The 23,794-nt window shown below is 37.2% G+C and overlaps 4 protein-coding genes across 10 annotated transcripts; 1 reads left to right on the top strand and 3 right to left on the bottom strand.

Annotated features, from left to right (window-relative positions):
* Positions 1 to 197: 197 nt before the first annotated feature.
* Positions 198 to 4,009, top strand: LOC7460679 (phosphoglycerate kinase, cytosolic). Its single transcript, XM_002312201.4, has 6 exons — positions 198 to 427; positions 538 to 748; positions 2,277 to 2,615; positions 2,840 to 3,157; positions 3,365 to 3,523; positions 3,603 to 4,009. The coding sequence occupies exons 2-6, from the start codon at positions 554 to 556 to the stop codon at positions 3,795 to 3,797; spliced, it is 1,206 nt and encodes a 401-aa protein (XP_002312237.2). The 5' UTR covers positions 198 to 427; positions 538 to 553; the 3' UTR covers positions 3,798 to 4,009.
* A 1,062-nt stretch (positions 4,010 to 5,071) lies between these two features.
* LOC127905689 (germin-like protein 9-3) lies at positions 5,072 to 6,540 on the bottom strand. The gene has a single exon (XM_052455468.1). It carries the CDS (start codon positions 5,865 to 5,867, stop codon positions 5,253 to 5,255), a length of 615 nt encoding a protein of 204 aa, XP_052311428.1. The 5' UTR covers positions 5,868 to 6,540; the 3' UTR covers positions 5,072 to 5,252.
* A 3,072-nt stretch (positions 6,541 to 9,612) lies between these two features.
* On the bottom strand, positions 9,613 to 10,597 carry LOC7460677 (uncharacterized). The gene is made up of 2 exons (XM_052454863.1): positions 10,209 to 10,597; positions 9,613 to 10,129 (listed from the first exon to the last, which is right to left on the bottom strand). The coding sequence occupies exons 1-2, from the start codon at positions 10,474 to 10,476 to the stop codon at positions 9,765 to 9,767; spliced, it is 633 nt and encodes a 210-aa protein (XP_052310823.1). The 5' UTR covers positions 10,477 to 10,597; the 3' UTR covers positions 9,613 to 9,764.
* A 926-nt stretch (positions 10,598 to 11,523) lies between these two features.
* Positions 11,524 to 20,279, bottom strand: LOC7462153 (uncharacterized). Of its 7 annotated transcripts, none has more exons than XM_024606095.2 (13): positions 19,728 to 20,253; positions 18,347 to 18,657; positions 17,960 to 18,010; positions 17,079 to 17,212; positions 16,856 to 16,972; positions 16,566 to 16,685; positions 15,347 to 15,420; positions 14,360 to 14,472; positions 13,918 to 13,971; positions 12,805 to 12,914; positions 12,303 to 12,416; positions 12,099 to 12,224; positions 11,524 to 12,009 (listed from the first exon to the last, which is right to left on the bottom strand). In XM_024606095.2, the coding sequence occupies exons 2-13, from the start codon at positions 18,521 to 18,523 to the stop codon at positions 11,982 to 11,984; spliced, it is 1,218 nt and encodes a 405-aa protein (XP_024461863.1). In that variant the 5' UTR covers positions 18,524 to 18,657; positions 19,728 to 20,253; the 3' UTR covers positions 11,524 to 11,981. The 7 variants fall into 7 exon arrangements, 6 of the variants coding, with proteins under 6 accessions (XP_024461863.1, XP_024461858.1, XP_024461859.1 ...); XM_024606090.2 differs by having other exon boundaries at positions 14,303 to 14,472; positions 19,728 to 20,251; XM_024606091.2 differs by having other exon boundaries at positions 14,303 to 14,472; positions 18,347 to 18,651; positions 19,728 to 20,251.
* Positions 20,280 to 23,794: the final 3,515 nt, after the last annotated feature.

Below are 23,794 nucleotides of genomic sequence, written 5' to 3'. Positions count from 1 at the left end.
AAAGTAGTAGCTAAAATGTTGCTCAATCTTTGAATTAATAGCTTGAAAAAGAAAAGAAAAAAAGCTAGCAAATCAATGCTCATCATTTTTCTTCCCTAAATCAACTCATTTATTTTGCTAAAAAAACTCATTTTTTTAGCTATCAACAAAACAAATTCGAATCCAATGCGTATATTCTCGCTTGACCCCATTTATGAACCAATTTGCTAGCCTAGAATCAGCAAAAACCGCCCAAGGTTTACCCAAATCCATTACCCCTACCACACATATTGGCCCCGTGTGAACCCCAAGAAAACAAACTTAAGTCCCAAATCCCACCTAATCTTCCACTCTCTATAAAAACGCCTAGAAACTTACACCACTCTCTCACCCTATTCTTTTCTTGATCTCACCTAAAGCCCAAGTCTTTGTTCTCTTCTCTCGCGTCGTAAGTAGAAGTTCCAATCTTTCCTATACACTACAATATCTTTTTCGCTGGTTTATGTTTTTTTACGTGTTTCTTGATCTGGGTTTTAATTTGTTTTGGGTTTTGTGCAGGATTTGGTTTTGAAAAATGGCTACGAAGAAGAGTGTTAGCAGTTTAAAGGAAGCAGATTTGAAGGGAAAAAGAGTTTTTGTAAGAGTAGATCTGAATGTTCCTTTGGATGATAACTTTAATATTACCGATGATACTAGGATCCGTGCTGCTGTCCCCACTATCAAGTACTTGATGAGTCATGGTGCCAGAGTTATTCTTTCCTCTCACTTGGTAAATACTCGATGACTCCCTGATTTCAGTCTAAAAGATTTCATTTTTTGTTCTGTTGTTTAGATCACTTATTTGGACCTTTGTGCAGATTCATATGATGTTTAATTTGTAGCTGTATTGTGCTTTTTATGATATGTTTTTGCTTATTGTGGTCTCTTTTTTGGTGGATTTTAGGAAAAACTAGATCTGCATGGATTGTTTATTTGCAGATTTATCTGGGCTTACATTTTGTGATACGGCTTCTGTTTTCATTTTGGTTTCTAATATTTTGAATATTTATTTTCATGGAAGTGAATATGTCTTTCGTTCGACTTCCTGCCACTGTTTTGAACGATAGATTTTTATTGGAAAACGAGCTGTATTTAGTTTACTGGATTGAAATTTGGATTTTTTTAAAGTTCTCTTCAAACAAGTATCTGCTGGCTTGTTTGATGTGAATAAGGCAAAGTTATTTCCTTTATATATATGTATTTAAAGGAAATAAACTTTGTATATATAAACGTATTTATGGTCTCCAAGGCGGGGTCTCTTTTATTTTCTTCCCCAGGATGTTTGATCAGACAAAATCATGTTTTACCTTTCTGGATTAGCTTTTTTCTTTCTGTTTTCCTGCTTCTATGATCACATCTCTTCTACCTAAGATGATTACATGTTTGGCCCTTTATATTTCGAGCTAAAATTTATCTCCTCAATATTTTTAGTGCTGTCCTTAGGTGAACAAGGAGAATGTAGATATGATAATTGATTCCTCATGAATGCCTGTCTTATTATGCCTCTTTTTTTTATTATTGTTTCAATGCTGGCAGTAATTAGGGGCCATTGGCTGTGGATGGTTTTCAATCCATAGTTTGAGCTGCTTGATGTTCCCATATCTAAGGCTAAAAAAAAACCAATACCAAAGTTTTCTTTTTCCCTGTAATCATGATTCTTTTCCATGTTTTTTTTTTATGATTTTATGACAATCCCAAATAATTTGAAGAAAGTGAACAAGCTCCAGATTTTTAATTACTATCGTTCCATCCCACAGCTTTGTTTTCCCTTAATCTGGATGGGCTTGGGCCTTCAACTAACTTGGGATGTAAATACAACTTTTCTTCCATAGCGGGAAGATTATCAATTTCTGTCTTTAAATCATTGATTTGCCTTTTTCTGCCATAAGCTTATCTCTTTCTATTTGTCTAGTTATAAGCGATCCTTGTTTTGTACTTATATTCAACTATTCTGTTCCCTTGTACTCTTTTTCTGTGTTGCCACGAGTTCTTATTGACCTCGTATACACAATCTCAATAGTGAATTGCTTTCATGAAATTGTGATGCTCTAGAATCATGAAAATTTCATAATCTCAATAGTGAACTGCTTTCATGAAATTGTGATGCTCTAGAATCATGAAAATTTCATAATCTCAATAGTGAACTGCTTTCATGATATTGCTAAAGTGATGCTAAAAAATGATGAGCATTTCACGACTTCATTTCTGTTTTTGTTGAATGGTTTCTCATATAATCCATTTCCAAATATGGTTTTCAGGGACGCCCAAAGGGTGTCACACCTAAATACAGCTTGAAGCCTCTTGTACCAAGGCTATCTGAACTTCTTGGTGTTGATGTTAAGATGGCAAATGATTGTATTGGTGTGGAGGTTGAGAAAATTGTGGCTGAGATTCCAGAAGGGGGTGTTTTGCTCCTTGAAAATGTAAGGTTTTATAAGGAGGAAGAGAAGAATGACCCTGAATTTGCAAAGAAGCTCGCTTCTCTAGCAGAAATCTATGTGAATGATGCATTTGGCACTGCTCACAGAGCCCATGCATCCACTGAGGGCGTGGCTAAATACTTGAAGCCTGCTGTTGCTGGTTTCCTTATGCAGAAGGTATGTTGGTGGTGTCTTTTTTCTTCTTTAAAATGCTCTTCCCCAAGGAATTTATATCTTGTGAACTTACAAGTCTGCATAAAAAATTGAAAGAGAAACGCTCTATTTAACAGAACTCTGTATTGTAGATTCAATTTTCAGTTTGATCCAATTTGACCTTTTAAATTCATGGCTGCATGCTTGGCCATCTTGGCATAAATGACCTGTTGGGTGCTCTGTTTTAGGAACTCGATTATCTTGTTGGAGCTGTGGCAAATCCCAAGAAGCCATTTGCTGCAATTGTTGGTGGCTCAAAGGTATCTTCTAAGATTGGAGTTATCGAATCACTCTTGGAGAAGGTTGACCTCCTCTTCTTGGGTGGAGGAATGATCTATACTTTTTACAAAGCACAAGGGCACTCAGTTGGGTCCTCCCTTGTTGAGGAAGACAAACTTGATCTTGCAACTTCACTTATTGAGAAGGCCAAGGTCAAGGGGGTAAAACTGCTGCTGCCTGCAGATGTGCTTGTTGCTGACAAGTTTGCTCCAGATGCCAACAGCAAGGTCTTGTGTCATTGCCCTTTTAAATTATGTGCATTCCCTGGAAATAGTGCATGTAAAACCTGGGAGTTACTCTTAGTTACTTAGAGCAATTCGGCCAGATTTTATGTTGGGTTACAAAAGAACATGCTTGGATGCACACAAGCACACGAAATTGGAATGTGATATAGAACGATCTTGTTCAGAGTGTTTGGTGCAATTTTCTTGCAGGTGGTGCCAGCTTCTGAGATACCAGATGGTTGGATGGGTTTGGACATAGGACCTGATTCCATCAAGACATTCAGCGAGGCATTGGATACAACCAAGACCATTATTTGGAATGGACCAATGGGTGTCTTTGAGTTCGAGAAGTTTGCAGCGGGAACTGAGGTATCTCATATTAACTAGATACGAGGTTAATCCACTGGCATTGAAGCATTGTAATTGAGCATTATTTTTCCTGTTTCAGGCAATTGCCAGGAAGCTTGCCGAGCTCAGTGGCAAGGGAGTGACTACCATCATTGGAGGAGGTGACTCTGTCGCTGCTGTGGAGAAGGCTGGACTCGCTGACAAGATGAGCCACATCTCAACAGGAGGTGGTGCCAGCTTAGAGCTTCTAGAGGGCAAACCATTACCTGGAGTCCTGGCTCTTGATGATGCTTAAGCCGAAATTTTCCTCGTGTTACTTCTTAAGAACATGCTTGGTAAATGTTTGGTATTACAATCAGAGTGGACTAGATGAGCGCTGATCTTTGGAGGCTGTAGAGTGACTAAATAAATCTCCTCTCAAGTATATTCAACCATGGAATGGTTTCGGATTGGATCCTTTCCGGGTTTTTTTATTTTGATGATCCAATTATGCGAATTTGCTCTCAACGTGCCTATTCTCAGTCTGAAATTTCAATGCTGATTCCAATGTCGAATCAAACATGAAGCATGTTTTTATCGTAAATCTCATCCTGAAAAGAACAAGAGAGAGCGAGGTTTGATGGCTCCTTTTGTTGTCCTTTCATGAAAAACTCATAAAATCCTCATCTAGCACGGTCGTCGAAATTAAGTATTCATTTAAAAGATAATTTAGAAATTTCAAAAAGAATTGACAATCATTGTTGGGATTGCTTGTGATTTTGGCTCAAGGGGTAGGGGATTTATTCAGAACAGAGTAATTCATGTTGATGGACAAGGTAAATTGCTGCGTGGAGTCTTTCATCACTCACTTTCAAAGCGAGGGTTAATTTATTATTCAGTTATCAATTGCTGCTGTTTACTGGAAAGTTCATTTGGCTTGGTTTAAGGGTGGCCAAAATATGCATGGAGTCTCTACTTAGCTAGTGCACTGACCAATCTTATATTCCTATGTGAACACACGAAAGTGAAAACAATTTGGAAATCAAATGTAATTTCTTCTGTTTTTTCATAAAACATGGTACCACGACAGCTTCCAAAATATGTTGCGGCAAAACCTAGTGTCATTTGCAAGTTCTTGTATTCTTTTTACAACTTGGGAATCTGTTGCTATACCTAGTTTCCTCGAGTGTGCGCAATGAATATAAAGAAGCCTTTGATATTTAACCTGCATGAAGCTTGCTACGGTAATAGGAGAGAGCATATCTAATAATATAACACAAATCATTTCTGGAAGAATCTCCAACTGTTATTAGATTTGACAGGCTTGTGAATGGTATTGTGATATAGAGTGTTTTTAAAAATATTTTTTACTCGTTAAAATAATTTTTTTTCAGATTTGTTTTTTAATTTTTGACATCAACATATAAAATTATCGAAAAACATTAAAAAAATATTAATTTAATGTTATTTTTTATGCTAAACATACTTTTCTCAACGTAGTTTTTCTAAAAAATTGGTTTCAGGTCAGTAAAAAACCAGTAAGATTTTAAAATATAATTTTTATATTTCGTGCAAGTTTAGCCAAAAGAATTTTATGAGAACTGTTTTGTGTAGTTGATATTAAAATCAAGCAGAACCAGGCTGCAAACGTTTTATTACAACAACACTCATTCTTTCTTTGCAGAAGACACTCAAATGAAGAAAAGGAAAAAGAATCAGGTAGAAGAAATAACTAAATCGATATAGCTAGAATAGCAAGACTAGGATCACGTTATCCCTTCACGGCGAGACCTGCTTTGATCTTCTGGATAGTACCAATATCAGTTTTAAAAGCCTTGGCAAGGATGTTATCATCAATGCCAGTAGCAAACACGGTTGATGGCACAGACACAGTGCCAGCATTTGCACTACCAAAGGCAGAGATAGCTGTGGCTGGGTTCTTGGCATTGGCATTGGACTGATAGTGCACAAGTCCCTTAGGGAACACAAACATGTCACCAAGTTGAAGAGTCTGAGTGTAAAGTTTATTTGTGGTGTCAATGAAGCCGACCTCAAGGCTTCCATCGACAACGAAAAGGAGCTCAGCAGAACGTGGATGGGTGTGAGGTGGGTTGATTGTACCTGCCGGGTACTCAAGGGTAGCAAAGGAAACACTCTGACCATTAAGAGCTGGGAACTCTGCCAAACTAGCTTTTGTCACCTTGGAGTTTGGTGGATAGGCTCTATCAAAGAAGCCTCGCAGGTCGGTGAAGGTGAAGAAATCCCCACCAATTTTTGTTGAAGAGTTTGCTGGGATTTCAAAGTCTGTGATGATATTTGGATCACTTGCTGTGACCAATGCAAAAAATGTCACAAAAAGAACTGCATTTAGCAAGGCTGAGGCCATGGTACTACTTGTATATATTTCCTTCCAACAAATTGAATATGTAATGGAATGGATGATTTGTGCTTTCTGTGCTGATTAGCACCACTGAATCAGGTACTTATAGTTGTGCCCTTGATCATTGTTTGTCATGCATGAACATTGTTCATTGCAGCCTTGATGGCTAGATGTGATTGATGAAGTTCTCAAGGTTGGTTTCCTTTACTTAAAAGTTTATCTCCTATGGGAACCAAGGCAACAAGGCAGCTTAAGCATGCAATTACAAGATTTTAAGTGTAAGAGCATAGAATTGAAGTAAACAAGGACATTGTAGTTTCCAACAGTACCAGCTGTCTCCTAGGCCTTCACATTATAGTTTTTGGTCCTGCCGCACGACTCCTGCGTTTGTCTTCCCTTAGTTTGCCATTCCTAAAAAATTACTGTAACAATATAGCCATCTGAGTCATACTTGTCCACTTAGAATTATTCAAATACAACTCTGGACATTAAGCACACCAACTGATCGACATTGGCAGTGATATGTTGAAGAACCATGCACGTCAGCCTCATAATATTAAATGCAATAATTGCAATTTAATGACAACAATGTCATCAGAAATCGTGGAAAAACCTGTGTAAGTTTAAATCCAAAATCATTACTGATATTTTTGGGTTATCAACCTGGGCTGGATTTCATTGCCAAAGAGTTTTTTTTTAAAACCAGAATCTTAGGAGTTTAAGGGCTAAATTTAGATTATCTCATCAGAATTACATGAAATATGCATCCTCTTTAAATTTTAAATATGAAGTTGAGATATATAATACATTGGCCTTTTTTGTTTTTACTCAGGTCAAAATATAGACAATGATCCATATCCAAAATCAACAATCTAACCCCAATATAACAAAATCTATCCTGGCGTGGCAAATTAGGGTTATCCAAGACTTTGTTTTTGTACTGATTTAGTGATTTTCAACTAAAATTCCAGGTAGAAGACATGTTCCAAACTCCCGCTTTGCTTCATCCATAGAAAACTTGGAAACCACACTGAACTGGCACTTTCCATTTCGAGAGGGGGGGAAAAACTGCAGAGATCTATGGCAGGAGACAGCTGCAATACCTTGAGGCACCAAGCGTCAACATCCAAATCGACAGGGCGGTTTCCACTTGCCGACAAGACCATAAAGTCTTGCACCTCCATCTAGCAAATGTTACATTCAGGAAGCCGTGTTCCATATCACCAGAATTTCATGTCTGTTGTGTTATGAATTGTTTAATAACCGATAATACTTTCTTACAGAATATGGAACAAAACAATGCATGAAAGAAATTTATTACGAAGGATTGTATTCTTCTTTAAAGCTAAATTGCTTTTCAATTAGTGCAAATGATATCATGCAAGTAGTCTTCCAGGATTAAAACTAGAGAGCAAAAGAACAACAAGATAGTAACAGAGAGGGAGCATAATTGTTTTTTTTTTGTCTCAAAAGGAGGACAGGAGTGCAGAATTAATTTGATCTCAAACATGTCATTAACCATATTTTAACATTCAGTTTTTTGTTGCGGGCTGGGGACATAACTGTATCAGGGGCATTATGGAATGCAAAGAGCAACCGGATTATATGGATCCGTTAATGTGATCGCTTCCTGACGCAGTTTCTGAACCCTTTTCCTATGATTATGATCGGAGCATAATCTTAAGTGATTGGTAACGCGCAGGTACTAATGAACAACCTGCAGGCCTATCTTCCATACCCTTTGTTTTTTTTACGGAGAGCCACAAGTGAATTCAACTAATTCTTTAATTATCTTGAATTAGTCATTAAGTGTAATAATATTCCCCAGGTAGATGATACTGGCCAATCTCTCTATATTTTTGCTACCCAGCCACTTTTAATAAATGGAAGTGGAAAATACAACTGCTCTCTCCCCTCCAGTTCAGGCTCTGCAGCTGGAGTTTGCAATACAATAGATCCTGAATGCTCTCCTTATTCGCTGACTGTGTTCCTGGAAAAACATATCGACTGAGGATTGGTAGCTAAACTTCCCTGTCAGCTCTTAGTTTTGAAACTGACGTAATTCCATGACTTCACCAACTTCCAATTGCTTCAGAGATAATCTGTTTGAATTTTCAATATTCAAGTTCAAAAAGTCAATGATTGTTACTCTTATTTTTCTTGTGCAGGGTCATGATATGACTGTTGTAGAAGCGAATGGGAGCGATGTATAACCATTTGCTAAAAGAAACCTCTACATCTACTTTGGTGAGACGTGCGGTCTTAGTAAAAACTGACAAGAGCCTTCGAGAAACTACCGGGAAACTGTTAATGTAATTAGTCGCAAACCAGCAACACCAACTGGCATAGCCATTTTCAACTACCACCCAAACCATCCACAAAAGCAGCCTCCAACAGTTCCAACCATAGGGCCTCTTTGGAATGATATATCATCAAAGATTGGCTCCAAGTCTTGCATTTTACGCTCGTCAAGGTTTCATTAACACCCTCCTCTCACCTCAGATAAAGTGATTTTGCAACACAAAACAAGGTTGCTGGGTATTTTAAATGGTCCTTGAACAACCTTTCTCTCACTTCCTCGGACCCCACACCTTATTGCACTCGAAAACATGACCAGCGCATTTGATCAATGCCCTCCTCCTGATGGAAAGGAGATCGCAAAATTTGACATATATAGTGTTGCAAAAAATATTAATGGTACTTCAAGCAACCGCATATATAGCCTATGGTTCAATTCAACAGTTGACGTCGTACTACAAAATGCTAATACCGTGACTGTAAACAATAGCGAGACACATCCATGGGCATGATTTTTGGGTCCTGGGGTATGGTGCAGGCAAGTATAACATGTCTAGTGAATGGAGGAAAGACAATTCGGTTAATCCCAGTATAAAGAACACACCTTACGGATGGACTGCTTTGAGGTTTAGAGCTGAAAATCCAGGAATCTGAGCCTTTCATTGCCATGTTGAGTCTCATTTCTATATGAGCATGGCTGTTATGTTTGAAGAAGGGACAGAGATGGTGCGGGAGTGAGTTCATCTATAAATGATTTTTATAGCCTACCAACTGACCTTAGTGGCCTCCCGAAACTGTCCGTTCTGGGCTTGGGTTGCCTCACAAGGCTCCTAGAGAATTACTGATTTACCATCATCTTGGCAGACACTGATTGTAAAGGGTGTTTTCTATTTCCAACTGCCATTGGACGAAGGAGATCACAAGTCTTCAGGTGCGACATGTTAAATGAAAATGTCAATCCAGGCAGTGAAGGTAAGGTAGAGGTTGTAATGTGTTTTGTTGAACCGGTCACTGCGAGAAAGACAGGGTTCTAACTACGCTTCTTGGAAGCTCTAAATTCCATGGCCAATACAAATGATGCAGAGGCAACGGAAGAGGAGAATTCCAAAGTGGGTGCTGATGATGAAGAGGAAACAGAAGATGTGGCTGCTCTCAACACTAACAGAGAAGTCTGAACTGTCACATTCCCAGGTAAAGCAAAAGCTTACTAATGTTTTAATCATATTAGTTTGCATTAAACCACCTTCCAAATTCAAAATCAAGATTGTGGATATTGATTTATGTTAGAGAAAATGGTTAGATAAACTGAATCTACATCTTAAATTTCTAGGTTAAACAACTGAGCCACAAGGAGAAAAAAAAAACAATGCAGAAATGAACAGTCCCAACCTTTTCATATCTCAGAGCACCGAATAGTTCTTAATTCAGATGAAAAAAGGAGAGTGACAATGCAGAAATGAACAGTCCCAACCTTTTCACATCTCAGAGCACCGAATAGTTCTTAATTCAGATGAAAAAAAGAGAGTGGTGATTAAGTTAATAATAAAAACACTCATAATACTTAATTAATATACTAAACACGCCACAAGACTCAACTCCCTCTTATCACTTATGAGGTTGTTCATTCTCAGACTTAACCTCGTATTCTAACACATGAGCAAATCCCTCCATCATGAAACGCCGGATCGCACTGTCTGGTTGTTGTGTATTCATAAAACTTCTGACCACTGCACCTTGTAAGGTTTTATTCACTACTTTTGGCTGTTCAAAACAATCCACTCTAGCTGTGGATCCACAACCATTCATATAATCACTTGCCTCACATTGATTGCTTAATCTTTTCAATTCATTGATTTCTTTTTTCAGTACCTCAACCTCAGCTTCCAATTTGTTTGTCTTCTCTTTGGAATCCCCCGCCACTCCTTTCTTTCCAATTGATTTTGAAACAATTTCATAAACTGGCGCTCCACCTTACAGGAATTAATTAATTAATTAATCAATAAATTAAAACTAACCAACAGCTAATGGAGTGAATTACTGTGTACGTACCAGGGACAATCTTGACGCCTTCGCGAAATGCAAAAATAGCAGCGTTTTTGGCACAGTTGATGGTGACATGGCTCATCATGGCCCGGGTTTCTTCGTCCTGTAATCGCTTGTTTAACGCGGGGATGGCGTTAACTCTGACGGCGGTGTCTATTCTGGTAACGGCAGCACGGCCGTAAGAAAAAGAGTTCCAGCATATGTTCTTTGTAGGTGTTAACGCACGCCGATTCACTAAATCGGCACTTGAATTTATGTAGTCCCAGATTCCCATCTCTCTCTCTCTCTCCCTCTCTGTAGAACGCAGAAGCTAGTGAAGTGGGCAAACCTTTGGGAAAACATTTACTACTTTGAAAAATGTGAAGCCAGCCACCTAAGTAAACAATGGTGAGAGAAGGTGAATTCTTTACATCTTAGTCAATAATTATAGTACTAATTTGATGCCACTTGCAACATCAATTTGCAACATCAATTATGAGTTAGTCAATGATTATAGTAATAATTTGATGCCACTTGCAACATCAATTATGAGGTATTTAGCATCGAGATTTGTATCCAAGCGACAGAGGCAAGGTTTTCTTGTCTCTGTCGCCTGGGTTCGAGCCTCAGTGTGTAAACCTGTCACCCTGCAATGTTTTACCTGTTTATTAGATTTGCAGGGTATTCAATGGATCCGGGAATTAGTTGTGGTGCGCGTAAGCTGACCCGAATACCCCGAGTTACTAAAAAAAATTTATGAGACATTTAAAAGTAAGTGAAATATTTTAGAAAAATTAGTAAAAAGATTGTAATTCTCGTATTAGTTAGTAAAATTTTTTATATTTATCTATAAATATAGTTGAATTAGATGAATATATAAATTCTTATATGTTTTATTTTTTATTTTATTTAATCCTTTATTTCTATCTTGCATGCCAGTATCCTAATAAAAAAACAAAACAAAATTATTCAAAAACATCCTTAAACTTTAAAACAACCTAAATTTAGATCATGCACCCTTTACTTGACAAGCTTATAAAAAGTTAAAAACATGTTATTTAAGCAAAATTGACGAAGGGACTTGAACTTGGAAAAAAGGCTTATTTTTTACTGAAAAAAATAATTTGATGTCACACAAACAAAAAACCTTAAAGATTAGGGGTTAAGTTCGGAATCATTTTGGATCATTTAGCCTTAAAAAAGGAGAGAGAAAAGACAAACCTCAAATTAGCTCCTAATATGTCATCCAATTCTCAGTTTCATCCCAAACAAAATATTTTATCAATAATTTCTAGCATCTTTTTTAGTTGGAACTTTTGTCTCTGTTTGTGGAAAAAAAAAGTAGAATAAGTAAAAATCTTTATTTTAAGTTAGTGTGATCATTCCAAACGAAGCCAAGTCTTTACAAATTGTGCTGACTTGTCAGTCACGGCGTATCTATACATTCTGAATACGATTCCTATCGTCTTCCAATACACCGCAGGCTCTAACTATAAAACCAGTTGAAGCGCCACTGACAGCTCCTGTAAAGCATTCTAAGAATAAGCCAAAACAGCAAATGCAGATCACATTTTCACACGGCATCTTATATGATTGTTTGATTACTCAATCCACTGTATAGGAGGCCAATAAAGGACAGAAGAAGCTACAGCTAGTCTTTCTTCTCCCTAATGCTTGGATCTGCCCTCGTATTTGCTAACTTAATTCCACACAAAAGAAGTTTACACTCATTTCATTGCTCTTGTATAACGAGTCAATACAACTTGAACGATGGTTTCATTTCGTTGGTCAGCTTACTGCTTACAAGATGGTGCAATTTCCAGGATCCCTATATATAAAGGAAAAGATGAACTCATCAGCAATATGGAAAAATAGTTAATTTTTCCATTTAAGGATACGCAAATGAGTGGGGATTACCTCTTTATGTCTTCGTAATTGCTCAAAGCTTGCTCGAATTTGAGCCAAAGGGGACCAGACTCTTGACGGTTCACGTTCTTTGGCCCAGAAAGATAAGCTGGAACGACAAACTGTGGAGTTCTTTCCCTGTGAACGAGACACATCACAAAGGATTACTAAACACGAGGCCAACTACAATTCAGATTTTGAGGTGACCGAACTCACCTCCCTTCATATTCGGATAACCAAGCCAAATAAGCTGCACCGAAGTACACAGACACAAATGGCTTGGTCATATCGTCAACAGAATCTACTCTGTAAGCCCTATAACCCAACTCCCTGAGTACAAGGAGAAAAATAAGCACATTTTAGCAATGGTCTTAAGAAACGACAGAAAACCAGGTACAAATGAAAGATCCATCTCATATATACATGTACATTTCTGGTGGTAGGAGTCTTGTAGAGTTTTGCACTCAAATAGGTATTGATGAATAAAAAGATTCCACTTTAATTAATGTCAAATTGCTTAGGAAAAGTGAGAGCAGGCCACCTATAATAGCCCCAGCTTTCAATCAAAATGCAATGTAGCAAGCTAGCATGGCCAAACTTATTTAATTTTTTATTTTACCAAAACTTCAGATGCACGAGTAGTTTTTTTTTATAAAAAAAGGCACATGTTACCCTATACAACCTGGAATTTCAAAAATTTACTTTGGTATTTGCGTACATGTAAAGCCAGAAAGCTGTAGAGTAGTCGATCCCCATTAATCCAGTTCGCGGTCCAACCCCGTTAACAAAACGCATGCTAACCATCTCAGCAAGAGCACAAAGGACTGACTGTGCAGAAAATAAGCATCAAGAAAAAAGAACACAGAACAAAAATATTGAGCAGGGTACAGCTCCAAGAAAAATGAAATTTAGAAGGATAGAAAGTCCAAGAACTGAAACAAACCATAATAGAGGTGACAGTAAAATCTAACTACCTCGTTGACTACTCAAATGTCAGGTGAACTTTGAAATCTGGTTAGAAAAGCAAGATTCGCTGCCTTAGCAGATCAGTTTTATTTAATACTAGCCTCTACATTGTAATATTCCCAAGGAATAAAATCTCGAGTAAACCAATGACCCCAGCACCGGTGCTTTTAAATCAAACATGAGCAAAAATCACATACTGTGCACATGCTTATCATATTATCCATTGTTTCCAAGAAATTGTGAGCAAGAGAAAAAAACAGATGTTTGTTTTAAGATTACCTATCCACTCCCACCAACTTATTGATCAGAAAAAGTGGTCTCACCCATTTCTCTTCTTTAAAGACCCTTGTAGCGCAATACTGAACTGAATAGTTTCTGTTAATATGAATACTAGTTGAAGCAATTTTAATGGATCTTATATGCTATAAAATAGAACATGACATGGGACTCAACATACTCATAAGATGCCAGTTCTCCAATAGGTCATCTATCTGAACTAGATATTCTTTACTATTTTGATAATTTGGATGCATCCAATCCACATGACAGAAATGCCTCAGCAGGATGGATGGAGTACATGCGCCATCATTTGGGTTTTGCTAGAGCCTCCATCCAAAAAGCTCAAGCTATTGGGTGGACCCAATTCCTAACACAAACTCATATCACAATACTTAGCAAATGAACGCGGGATCATCCGCGCTAGCAGGTGGCAGGTTTGAATAGCCACTAGTAAATAGCTGTAAGAAATGGAAATAAAAGAGAAGAAGAGAAGAAACACAGAAAAAGCAAAGGAAATACGAATTGGCAATATACTATCATCTTGTTACTGAAAAAGGAACTTTTACTAGCTAGGACATATACTCACAGGCTTAACACCCCTTGTGCTGAAGTGCTTTGAAAGAATTATGTCTGCAACAGCCTGCTTGAAGTCGGTATTAGTGATGTGCACAATAATTAATGGCGTATTCAACAGTCTTAAAAGCATTGTTTTTTTTAAGTTGAGATCTGAGAGAAGCTTTCGTCAATGATATGGTCGGAGACCTTTAACATCATGACCATACAAATGATATGTGAAATGAAAAATCCATGCACTCGGGCTATTATCAACTTTTTTTTTGGTTTTAGGCTACTGGTATGCTATAGACCAGTATGCTAAAGAGATTAGCCTTCCACGCAAGATGTTACTTAAAGGAAAATTATCATCTTTATGGCAATAATATAGAGGAATTTTTATGTTTATTTATTTCTACCTTCATTTCTACCCGGGATAGATAAGGTCTCTTGTTCTGATCATGTGAAAAGCGCACCTTTCCTCTTTTTTCTCCAGAATTTGTCCACTCCTCTGCGACTTCAGAATGACTCCACATCTCTTGCATGTCTTCCAGGGAAGCTTTAGAGTCCCAGTATATATAAACAAAACCTGTTTCCTCAAAGTAGCAACAGGGAATTAACATCCAACTGAAACCAAATTTTTTTTCTTCTAAAAAGTAACTTGAAAAGGAGGAGAGAGTGGCCCCATTCAGGGTAGTCAATTGACACTATCAATTTAATTAAGAGAATAAATTTTACCGCAAATTGGCATTATCTCTTCTCGAGATGTGATCTTTCTATATGACATTAACAAAGAAAGCATCTTATGTTTATTTACACCACCATGTTGACTAAGACAATGCTGACCAAGACAACTCTAATAGTAATTGTTCCGAGCTTGTCAAGTTTACATACTCCACTAGAGAAAGGGATTCTTGTTATTGAGTACTTAATTATATGCTCTCAAAAATAACACAAAATTGTTCCGAGCTTGTCAAGTTAATCAAGTTGAAAAGAGAAAAGTGTCACCTCATGCATGTGAAGACTGGAAAAAAAAACTATCATTTATACACAAGTAATTACACAAAACGTATTTTCTTTTCCCAGGTATTTTATTTATACACTCTATAAGCAAAAAATATACAAAATATATTTTCACTGATGCAAAATCACTCCTGAAGGTTCTGAATAGGCAGTTTCTTGAGCAGCCTAAAGATTAATATACAAGGATAAAAAGGGCACTAATGCTCATGGAGGAAAAGCTGATTGTTAGGATTTTTAAGACCCCTGATACAATAACATAAAAAAGTTTTATTTGAGCTGCATTTGGCCTTTACCTGTTATTCAAACAAGATTCTGGCACATTTACAGTAGTTTTGTAGTCCTTCGATTATATGAGAACTGAAAATTTATTTGAACCTAATCCAAGCCTTGTGAAGAGCATTAATACCATTGCAAGTAATCTAAAGTGGAAAAAGTACAACCTGTGTCTTGTGAAGAAGGTGCAGCTGGAGCAGTTGAAGAACAAGCACTGTTTACTGAAGGACTGACAAACCTTCTGCAGAATGACAATACAGTTGTACCCAATTTAAAACATAATGTACATGCATGCCTCTGAAGCAGCTAACTAGGATCTACGAGGAATGGCTATAAATTGCGATGGCCTACAAGTTACAATCATAAAATGCAGGTATAGTTATCCCTGACTGTAGGTGGTAGGGGACATTAAGTAGTCTACCATGGTGATAGAAGTCAAATTTAAAAGGGACAAAATGGCCATATGCAATTGTGTGCAAGTGTTACATAGAACTGCAAGGCACAGGCCATGGAACAACCGTTTTGAGTGCAAAACCTGTTATGTTAATACAAATCACGCAACTTGTTCCAAGGCGAAACATCAAAAGCAAGGGCAAGTATGTATCTTGCCTATGTGATTGTAAAATTTATCTTGCCACCGATGTATTGAGTAAAAGAGAAATATGAGCTAAAAAAAAAAACGTAAAACAGAGTAGCCCGCCCTTTTGGTAATCTCTCAAACTAAACTTCTTTAGATATTGCAATATTTGCTGAACCATACAATACAGTCACATAGTTTCCCACGTGTGTATATAAAGGAGAAAGGCCCAAATCATATATAATGATATAATTGAAATTAAAGTTATGGACTCATTTTATAGATATGTTTATGTCTTATCAAGAAGCCTAAAATCTCTTGGATCTCTATACTTTAGAAGAGTTGAGGAATTTCCTGGAGCTCTTTTATTCCATTTCTTTTCTGGTGTAAAACCCTCCCTATCAATACTTCCTTGCTATCCATTGACAGGATAAGTTCATATTCCCTTGAGGGGAGCGAATACACTAGATCTTCGCAATTCAGATAAATAGAATTGACCAAACAAACAGAAATTCAGATTGGAAATTGGGGGTAGGGGAGAGGGGGGGGGGGGCACAGATTTCCAAGCGAGGACTTTGTTGCATGTTCAGTAGAAACAAAGAGTTCTCAAGCAGATGAGTGCATTGGAATTTCCGACTCACCTTTGAAATTGTTCAGATAACAATTTTGGAACTACTTGGAATCCAAAGTCAAGTGGGGAGCAGAAAAAGATAATAAAGGAAGGGAGGGAGGACAAAAAAGAGAGAAATGCAGGGGTTTGTATAATTCACAAGCTATCATCAAAGTAATACACAAGAAAAAAATTTCACCTGGATGGGAGACTTTCTTTGACACAAAGGTATCTTTTCCAATATGGCAAAGTCGATTTGTGGGTTGCTTTTTTAGGGCCGCCGTCATACGCCCTAACTATGAACTCTTCACTTCTTACTCTGCAAAATACCTCAAAAATTGATATTTCCTAAATCAATGAAACTCAAAATAGAAGCTTTGTCAATCACTTGACAACAAATTGTTTGCTTCAAGATAAATAAATATTATAGAGCCATAAAACAGCACAAATGGTTTATTGAACCAATCGTATCTCTGATTGATAACTTACTTTTTCTCAAAGTTCGATAGCCATTTAAGATAAGCAGCACCAAAATAAACGCTAACAAAAGGTCGACAAAGCATTTCTGGATTCCCTTCTACTTCATACGCCCGATAACCTAAGTCTCTGCCAGAAAGTTCCAGTTACAACTTCTGAGAGCCAGAATAAGCTTAACATAAAAAGGGCCCATTAATAAGGAGCTCAAAAAAGGACCAGAACATATAATTGATACCTGACCAGCCACTCTGCTGTTTTTGGTAAAATTTGCATGATCCCCAGGGCTGTTTCCTTTGTTTTTTTATCATACCACCTCGTAGAGAGGGGCTGTCTGTCACTTGCAAGTTCAGCTATAGCACATATCATGTCCTGCAGACACAGGGAATGGAGGCAAAATGGAGACATGCAGTTAGCTTCTTAAAGCTAAATTACTCATTGATGTTGCCAAAATGCCGTTATGAAGTCATACAATTCTTCCCGAAACCAAAAGTTTGTTCATGGACAATTCAGGAAGCAGTACGCAGACAACTTAAGTTGTATTTCATGCTTATCTGTTTCCCAGAAAGCAAAGAGAAGAGACAAAAAGTTGGCTGAATTTGCAGTGATTGAAACAGAAAATATGATCCACTTAACATTTGGTCCATTGACAACTTATTGTAAAGATGTGAGGAATAAAACAGAAAATAGATATCTATGATGAATTTTTCAATCGAACCAACCATTCTTAACACCTAGGTTGATACATGACCAAGTCATGAAAGTGCCTGTAGCCTTGTGCATATGCTATTTACTTTCTTTACAATGCTACAAGCTATGAAAGTTATGCAAGCATGGCATAAAAAGAGTAGGGTGAAGGTCAAATCACTTCTTTTCAGTTACTATTTACAGGAAGTTGAATTTCGAGGCCAGTCCAACTGCATAAAGCACTTTAGGATAGCTAGCTTCTCTGTGTCTTAAAACAACAAACTAGGTCCGAACTTAATGGTGTTCGTGAAGACTTTAGCCAATTAGCAGATATATAACCTCTTTCTGTCAGTACATTGGTAGTCATTACCCACATTTAGCCTCTTTCTGAGAAATAAAAGGAGTTACAAGAAGTAATTGACAAGAGCATACCGGGTGTACTTGTGAATCAAAATGTCTACGGACAATAATATCAGCAACAGCCTGAAGGAATGCAAAATGATGCAAAGTACAATTAGATAACAAGATCGAAATCATGTGGCTTGTATCTAAGAATCCATCAAATTCAAACTTGTATGCTTCAATTTTTTGAGTAATCGAAGACAAAGAGACCACGGGTGAAATTAGCATCTGAAATGAATTGGCAACTAATGTTTCAGACTCAAGATTTAGGAAGATGAAAGGAAATTATCATTATGGTGCTGCTTGAATAGATTACTTCATTAGCAAGCGGATTGCATAATTTTATACTTGTAAATTTGTTGAATATAATACAATGCATTTTCAGTTGTCTTTGAAGTAGATGAAGGGATGTTTTACCTTCATCTCAGTCTGCGTCAAATAAGGCTCTCCATCAGGATCCCGTGAAAGGTGAACTTTATTTCCTTTAGTCTCTCCAGCATCTAACCATTCCGTGCTAACTTCAGGTTCCCGCCACATTGCTTCCATGTCCTGGACATCAACGCAATCATTCCAATAATAGAAGCTGGCAGCCATCCTGGAACCTTTGTACCGTGGGATCTATCAACTAAGAGAATTTTCAAGGTGCAAAACTCTGTTGACTACCTTGAAAAGTTCTCTCTATGGACAAGGCAATAGCTGCTATGCTGTAGCTGGACCTGGACCTGGACCTTCCAAAGAGAGAGGAACACATGTAAATAACAAGAAAAAATTTGTAATTTTTCCATTAGATCATATCAGGCACACTTGATTCTCAGGCTTGCAGGGAATAAATCATGGCATAACCTGACAACATAGCTCTATCTGACAGAACAAGAACTAAGAAGCATGTTTCAACTTAAATTCAAGTATCTAGAAATGCCACAAACATATGAAACACTTCATCACAGAAATGGGCAAACAAAAATTGATCGGAGAACTTGATAGGCTATACGGCTTGTAGAATCCAATAACAATGGCATATTAAATATGGGCCAAGCATTCAATTTATCAACCTGTCCTTTTGAATATAACCAAAATTTTATCTGACATTTCAAATCTATTTGAACGAAGAAAATTAGATGATATTTCCTGTACAGTGAGATGTTTAAACAGGATATGCTAAAGGGAGAAATAGCCAAAATTAAATATGTTTTTTCCTCCAGCATTATGATACGCGTGACATCAAGCAGTCAAAGCACACACGCTCTCATATGTATCTAGGAAATAATGACTACTCATTCCAGATTCTAAATAGACAAAAAATGAGGACAAGCCAGGGGATTTGAAGAAAAAATAGTCTACTTGGGCAATTCCCAAATTAAATTGGCAAAAAAAAAAAATGCTGCTTTACTAGACATGTCAATTATTTAAGAACTAGCAACTGCGAATGTTCCCCCCAAAAAAAAGTTTCAAATACAACATTTAAGATCTAATGGCACACGAGGAGAAGAAACAATGAATCCTTAACTTTGAAATCAGACATAGCCTAACAACCAAAACAATGCTGCATTCCAAATGATAAAATGAATTAAGGTGCATTTGGAAGCACCACGTAACAAATTGTGTGTTTTTGAAATCGATGCAACAACTCTTAAAATTCCAGAGAATATGAACTCCTATTGCCCTTACATTCATTTAATCAAACCCACTAAGAAAAGACACACACACACAGAAAAGGGCAAAAGAGATTCCAGATTACAAAATGAGAAAGACAAGAACCCAGATAATGAAACACGCCCTTATTATATCCATCACTCACATTGTTATAATTGAGAGAGAGAGAGGGACAATTATATACTTATAAGCTGGCTTAGAGTTGCGAAGTTCCCTTTCTGTTGTGTTCAGGAAAACAAAGAGAACGGAAAAGTAATCCACCCGGAGATGTTAGTTTTCTTCACACTTAGTTTTTGTTTTGGTACAGAAAATTAAAAGAAAAGGGAAGAGGGAAGGATATATATAATAAGATCGAAAGAGGTTGTGCAAAGACTAAGGTGGATCATTGTTGACGGGAATTTATGCATCCCTAAGCATATGCTATCTCTGCCGCCCTCTCCTTTTGAGTGTCTGTATCTGTGTTGGGGGAGGAGGGGGTGTGGTTTTCTTCGGGTGGATAGTCACTGGTTGTGTGTTTCAATTGCTTGCAGAGGAGGCAAATGCCACCCTGTACGTTTCCTCTCTGTCTCCGTGTGAGATGGCAGTCTCAGACGTGGTTGATCAATGGCGTTGCTTCACACAGATTGTCTACGAGTATTGCAATTTACGCTCTGAGAATTGATATGTTACCCAACTGCTGTGTTTGGTTAGATTTTAATTTCTAACTTACTATTTCGTTTGTGAAAACTGACATGAGAATGCCCTAATCGCAAAAAAACAAACAAACTAATGACCGTTACGTGGTAGGTCATGTAAAATGAAACCTTTGTCATAATTATAACAAATAAACAGTTACGTGCAAGGTCCGGTAGACTAGGAGGGATTTATATTCTGTTTAGAGAAGGTTTGCGTTTTAAAAAGAGTTTTTTTTTTTATTTTTTTTATTTAAATCAATTTTTTTATATATTTTGAAATCTTTTTAATATGTTAATATCAAAAATAAATTTAAAAAAAATTATTTTAATATATTTCTAAATAAAAAATACTTAAAAAAACAATCATTATCCCAATTCTCTAATAATCTCTTAATCTTATCATATTAGTATTGTTTTAATGAGTTTGAAAAATTATTTAAATTAGAAATTAAATATTTTTTTTTACTAAATGAGTTATGTAAGAAATGATTTAAAAAAACATAAACAAATTAATATTAGAAAAAAATAATCAAAATATTACTTGGTTTTTTAATAAATAAAATATTAAATAATTTAATTGAAAATAATATAAATTGAAATCTAAAATACTTAAAATAAAATAGTTGAGGTTAGTTATAATCTTTAAGTTTTAAGCCATCTGTAAGCATGGGGTATGATTGAAAACGGGTGATGAAAACTATGATATAGCTCAATGACTAGAAAAAGTTTAAAAGTTATAAGAGAGTTCATGGAAGTACAGACTGATATATTCAAATAAAGGCTGCTCATACAAGTTTTAAGTAATCTACAAGCATAAAAAGAAAGCCTGTTCGGCTTTTTTAAAACCTATATCAGAAATTTCCCCTGGTATCAGGACCTTATCATATACATGATGATCTAGCTCGAAGATTGGAGCAGCATCAATTGAGTTTGGCATCTCCTGGTCTGATGCAGTAAGAGCATCAATAACAGCTGGAGTAAGATGACTGGGGACAGAACGACCTTCTTCGTACTGGTTGATAATGTTTTGGGGGGCTGACTTAGGGGGTGATTCTTTAGGAGATTCATGTAAAAGGATCATGAGCTTGGAGGAGCAGATTCCCAAACGTCACCGGTATACAGAGTGAAGCCCCCTTTCACTGCACTCCATCAAATCAGCTTCAAATTCGGCGTAAGATTGGAATTCTGTGACGCCCTCGAGTCCTTTTTTTCTTCGGCAGCTTTTAGTTCTGAAGCTCGGTTCATTCTTAGTTCCTCCAGATCATTTCAAGCTCTCCTATCTTTTAAAGGATTCTGCATGTCGTCCTTTGACCCTTACGTGATGAGTTTTTCCTGGCGTTTGGACAAGTTTTCCTTTTCGACTTCTAGTGCGCTTTGAGAAGATTTTAGAGATTCCAGTAATTGAAAGAGGTCAGTTCGTTCTTCGGAGAACGTCGAATATCTACGAGATAGCTCTCGACCCTAAGAGCTAAGGATACAGTACGAAGCAAGTAAGAATTTAAGATATGAATCATATCTTAAAATAGGAAAATAGGAAGAATGGAAAAATAGGGTAATTATATGATTAAAATAAAAGATGGGAATCCCTTTTAGATATGGAATAAGGGATATAACAGTGGGGGTGTAATTACCCTTCTCACGATGTATTTAAAGATAAAAGACGGGAATTCTTTTAGGAATTTTAGCTGCAGGAAAAAATAAAAAATGGGCAGAGCATTAGTTTTACCTGGTCTATGGCAAATGAGTATCAACCAGAGAAGAATTCTCCGAGAATTAGGAGGTATTTGGACCGGAAGAATACAGTATTTATCTAGGAAGTCGCAAACTAATGGATGGAAGGGAATTCGTAAGCGCCAGCTTCTAGTGAATCTTCGTAAATCACTATGTGATTGGAGTTGATGTCTTCAATCCGATCTCTTTCTGGAACAGGGCAGAGAAGGGTAGAGTTGGATGGGATGCCGAGATCATGGACTTTTTGAGGAGTTAAAGTGGGTTGGAAGAATTCCAAACAAGGGAAGGTTGGTAGACTGGTAGTAGTTCGCCAGAAGTGAAATTAGGAGGAGGAGGTCCAGGTTGATTAGAAGATGGGACGAAAGTGTATCGAGTTGGAGGTAAATTTGATCGGGTAGATCGGCCTAGGTCGCGAGCAAAGGCAAAAGCTGCTCGAGAGGAAGATGAGCCAGGAGAAGAAGAATCCGAAGCAAAGCTTGTGATAGAAGTAGAAGTTTGTAGTGTTTTTAAGAGTTTCATGACTTTCATAGTAAGCAACGGGATTCCCATGAAGCAGGATATCGTTGAGTGCCTCAACATTATTCCCAGAGATGGTGAGGGAAGGTTTAGAGAGGAGAGATCTAAGTCTTTTTAGGTCGTTATAGTCCTTTTTTTGGCCGGCCATTAGGTGATTTCCTACTAGAAAAAAATAGAAAGATTTATAGAGAGAAAAATGGCAAAGGGAAGGAACAGTAGGGAATGGTCAACGTACAGATAAGAGGGTTGAATTCAACAAGTTCAGGAAAAGGCTAGCACTCGAACTAAGCTAGATATCCGAGGAAAGAAGGGTGCAAATAATGCTTTAAAGAAGGAAAAAAAGGATGGAGGAAACTGGAAACATGCAAGCAGTTGAAAAATGAACTGAAGGAGGATTGCCGACGTGCGTGTACGGCACAGCCTATACAGAGGGAGGTGTAACGATGGCAGACGACTAGGGCTTGTGAGCTAGCAATTAGTGGGCTTTTGTGGAATGGCCCATATTTAGAAAGAAGACCAGTAAAAGTGGATTAACTGAGTTGGGCTGGCCGAAACAAGATAGGAATAATTTGAAATTAAAAGGGAAAAGAGGGTAATTATATAATTAAAGTAAAAATGATTATCAAGATAAATACATCATTAAAGGTAGGGACTAACTGTTATGAAAAAATAAATAAATACCTAAAAAGGACAAAATGTAAAGGATATATAAGTGTGTTTTAAGATAAATAACGAAATATTCCCTATATAAATAGAAAAAATAAATGAATGTGCATGCTAGATGTCACTAGTTCCGAAAAAAAGGAAAAAATTAAGGAAAAAACAGAAGGTTTTAGTATCCACAGGCAACAGCATTTTCTTTTCTATTCCTTTATTTATTTTTCTTCTTTCGAGAAATCTGATAATAACATTTATTACAGGCCCATAAACCCGAAACATGTCATATTCCAGAGTGATGAAGCCAGTGGCCCAACGGAAAGGCAGGGAGCTTCAAGATGCATAAACCTTTTGTTGTGAAAATGAACAAAGCTGTCGTAGTCCAAAACTCTGTAGAAAGAAAAGGTAGATAGATCTCCCTCGTGTTTTTTTCTCGAGGACCACGTGTTGAAAGGATTTGCTCCCAACTACCCACATGCAGACAGACAGATACAATCTCTCCCAAGTCCCATGAAAATGGCAAAGGGGACAGGGACACTTCAAGCGTTGGCTTTAGCTACTCTCTTCGTGAATCCTTTTCTAGTCTCATCCGTCCCCTCTTCGAATCAAACGACCCCCGACAGAACCTCATGCG

This window comes from Populus trichocarpa, chromosome 8 (genome assembly GCF_000002775.5).
Source record: "Populus trichocarpa isolate Nisqually-1 chromosome 8, P.trichocarpa_v4.1, whole genome shotgun sequence".
Taxonomy (NCBI): Eukaryota; Viridiplantae; Streptophyta; class Magnoliopsida; order Malpighiales; family Salicaceae; genus Populus; species Populus trichocarpa.
The sequence above is the reverse complement of the archived record's forward strand: the minus strand, read 5'-3'. Positions and strand labels throughout refer to the sequence as shown.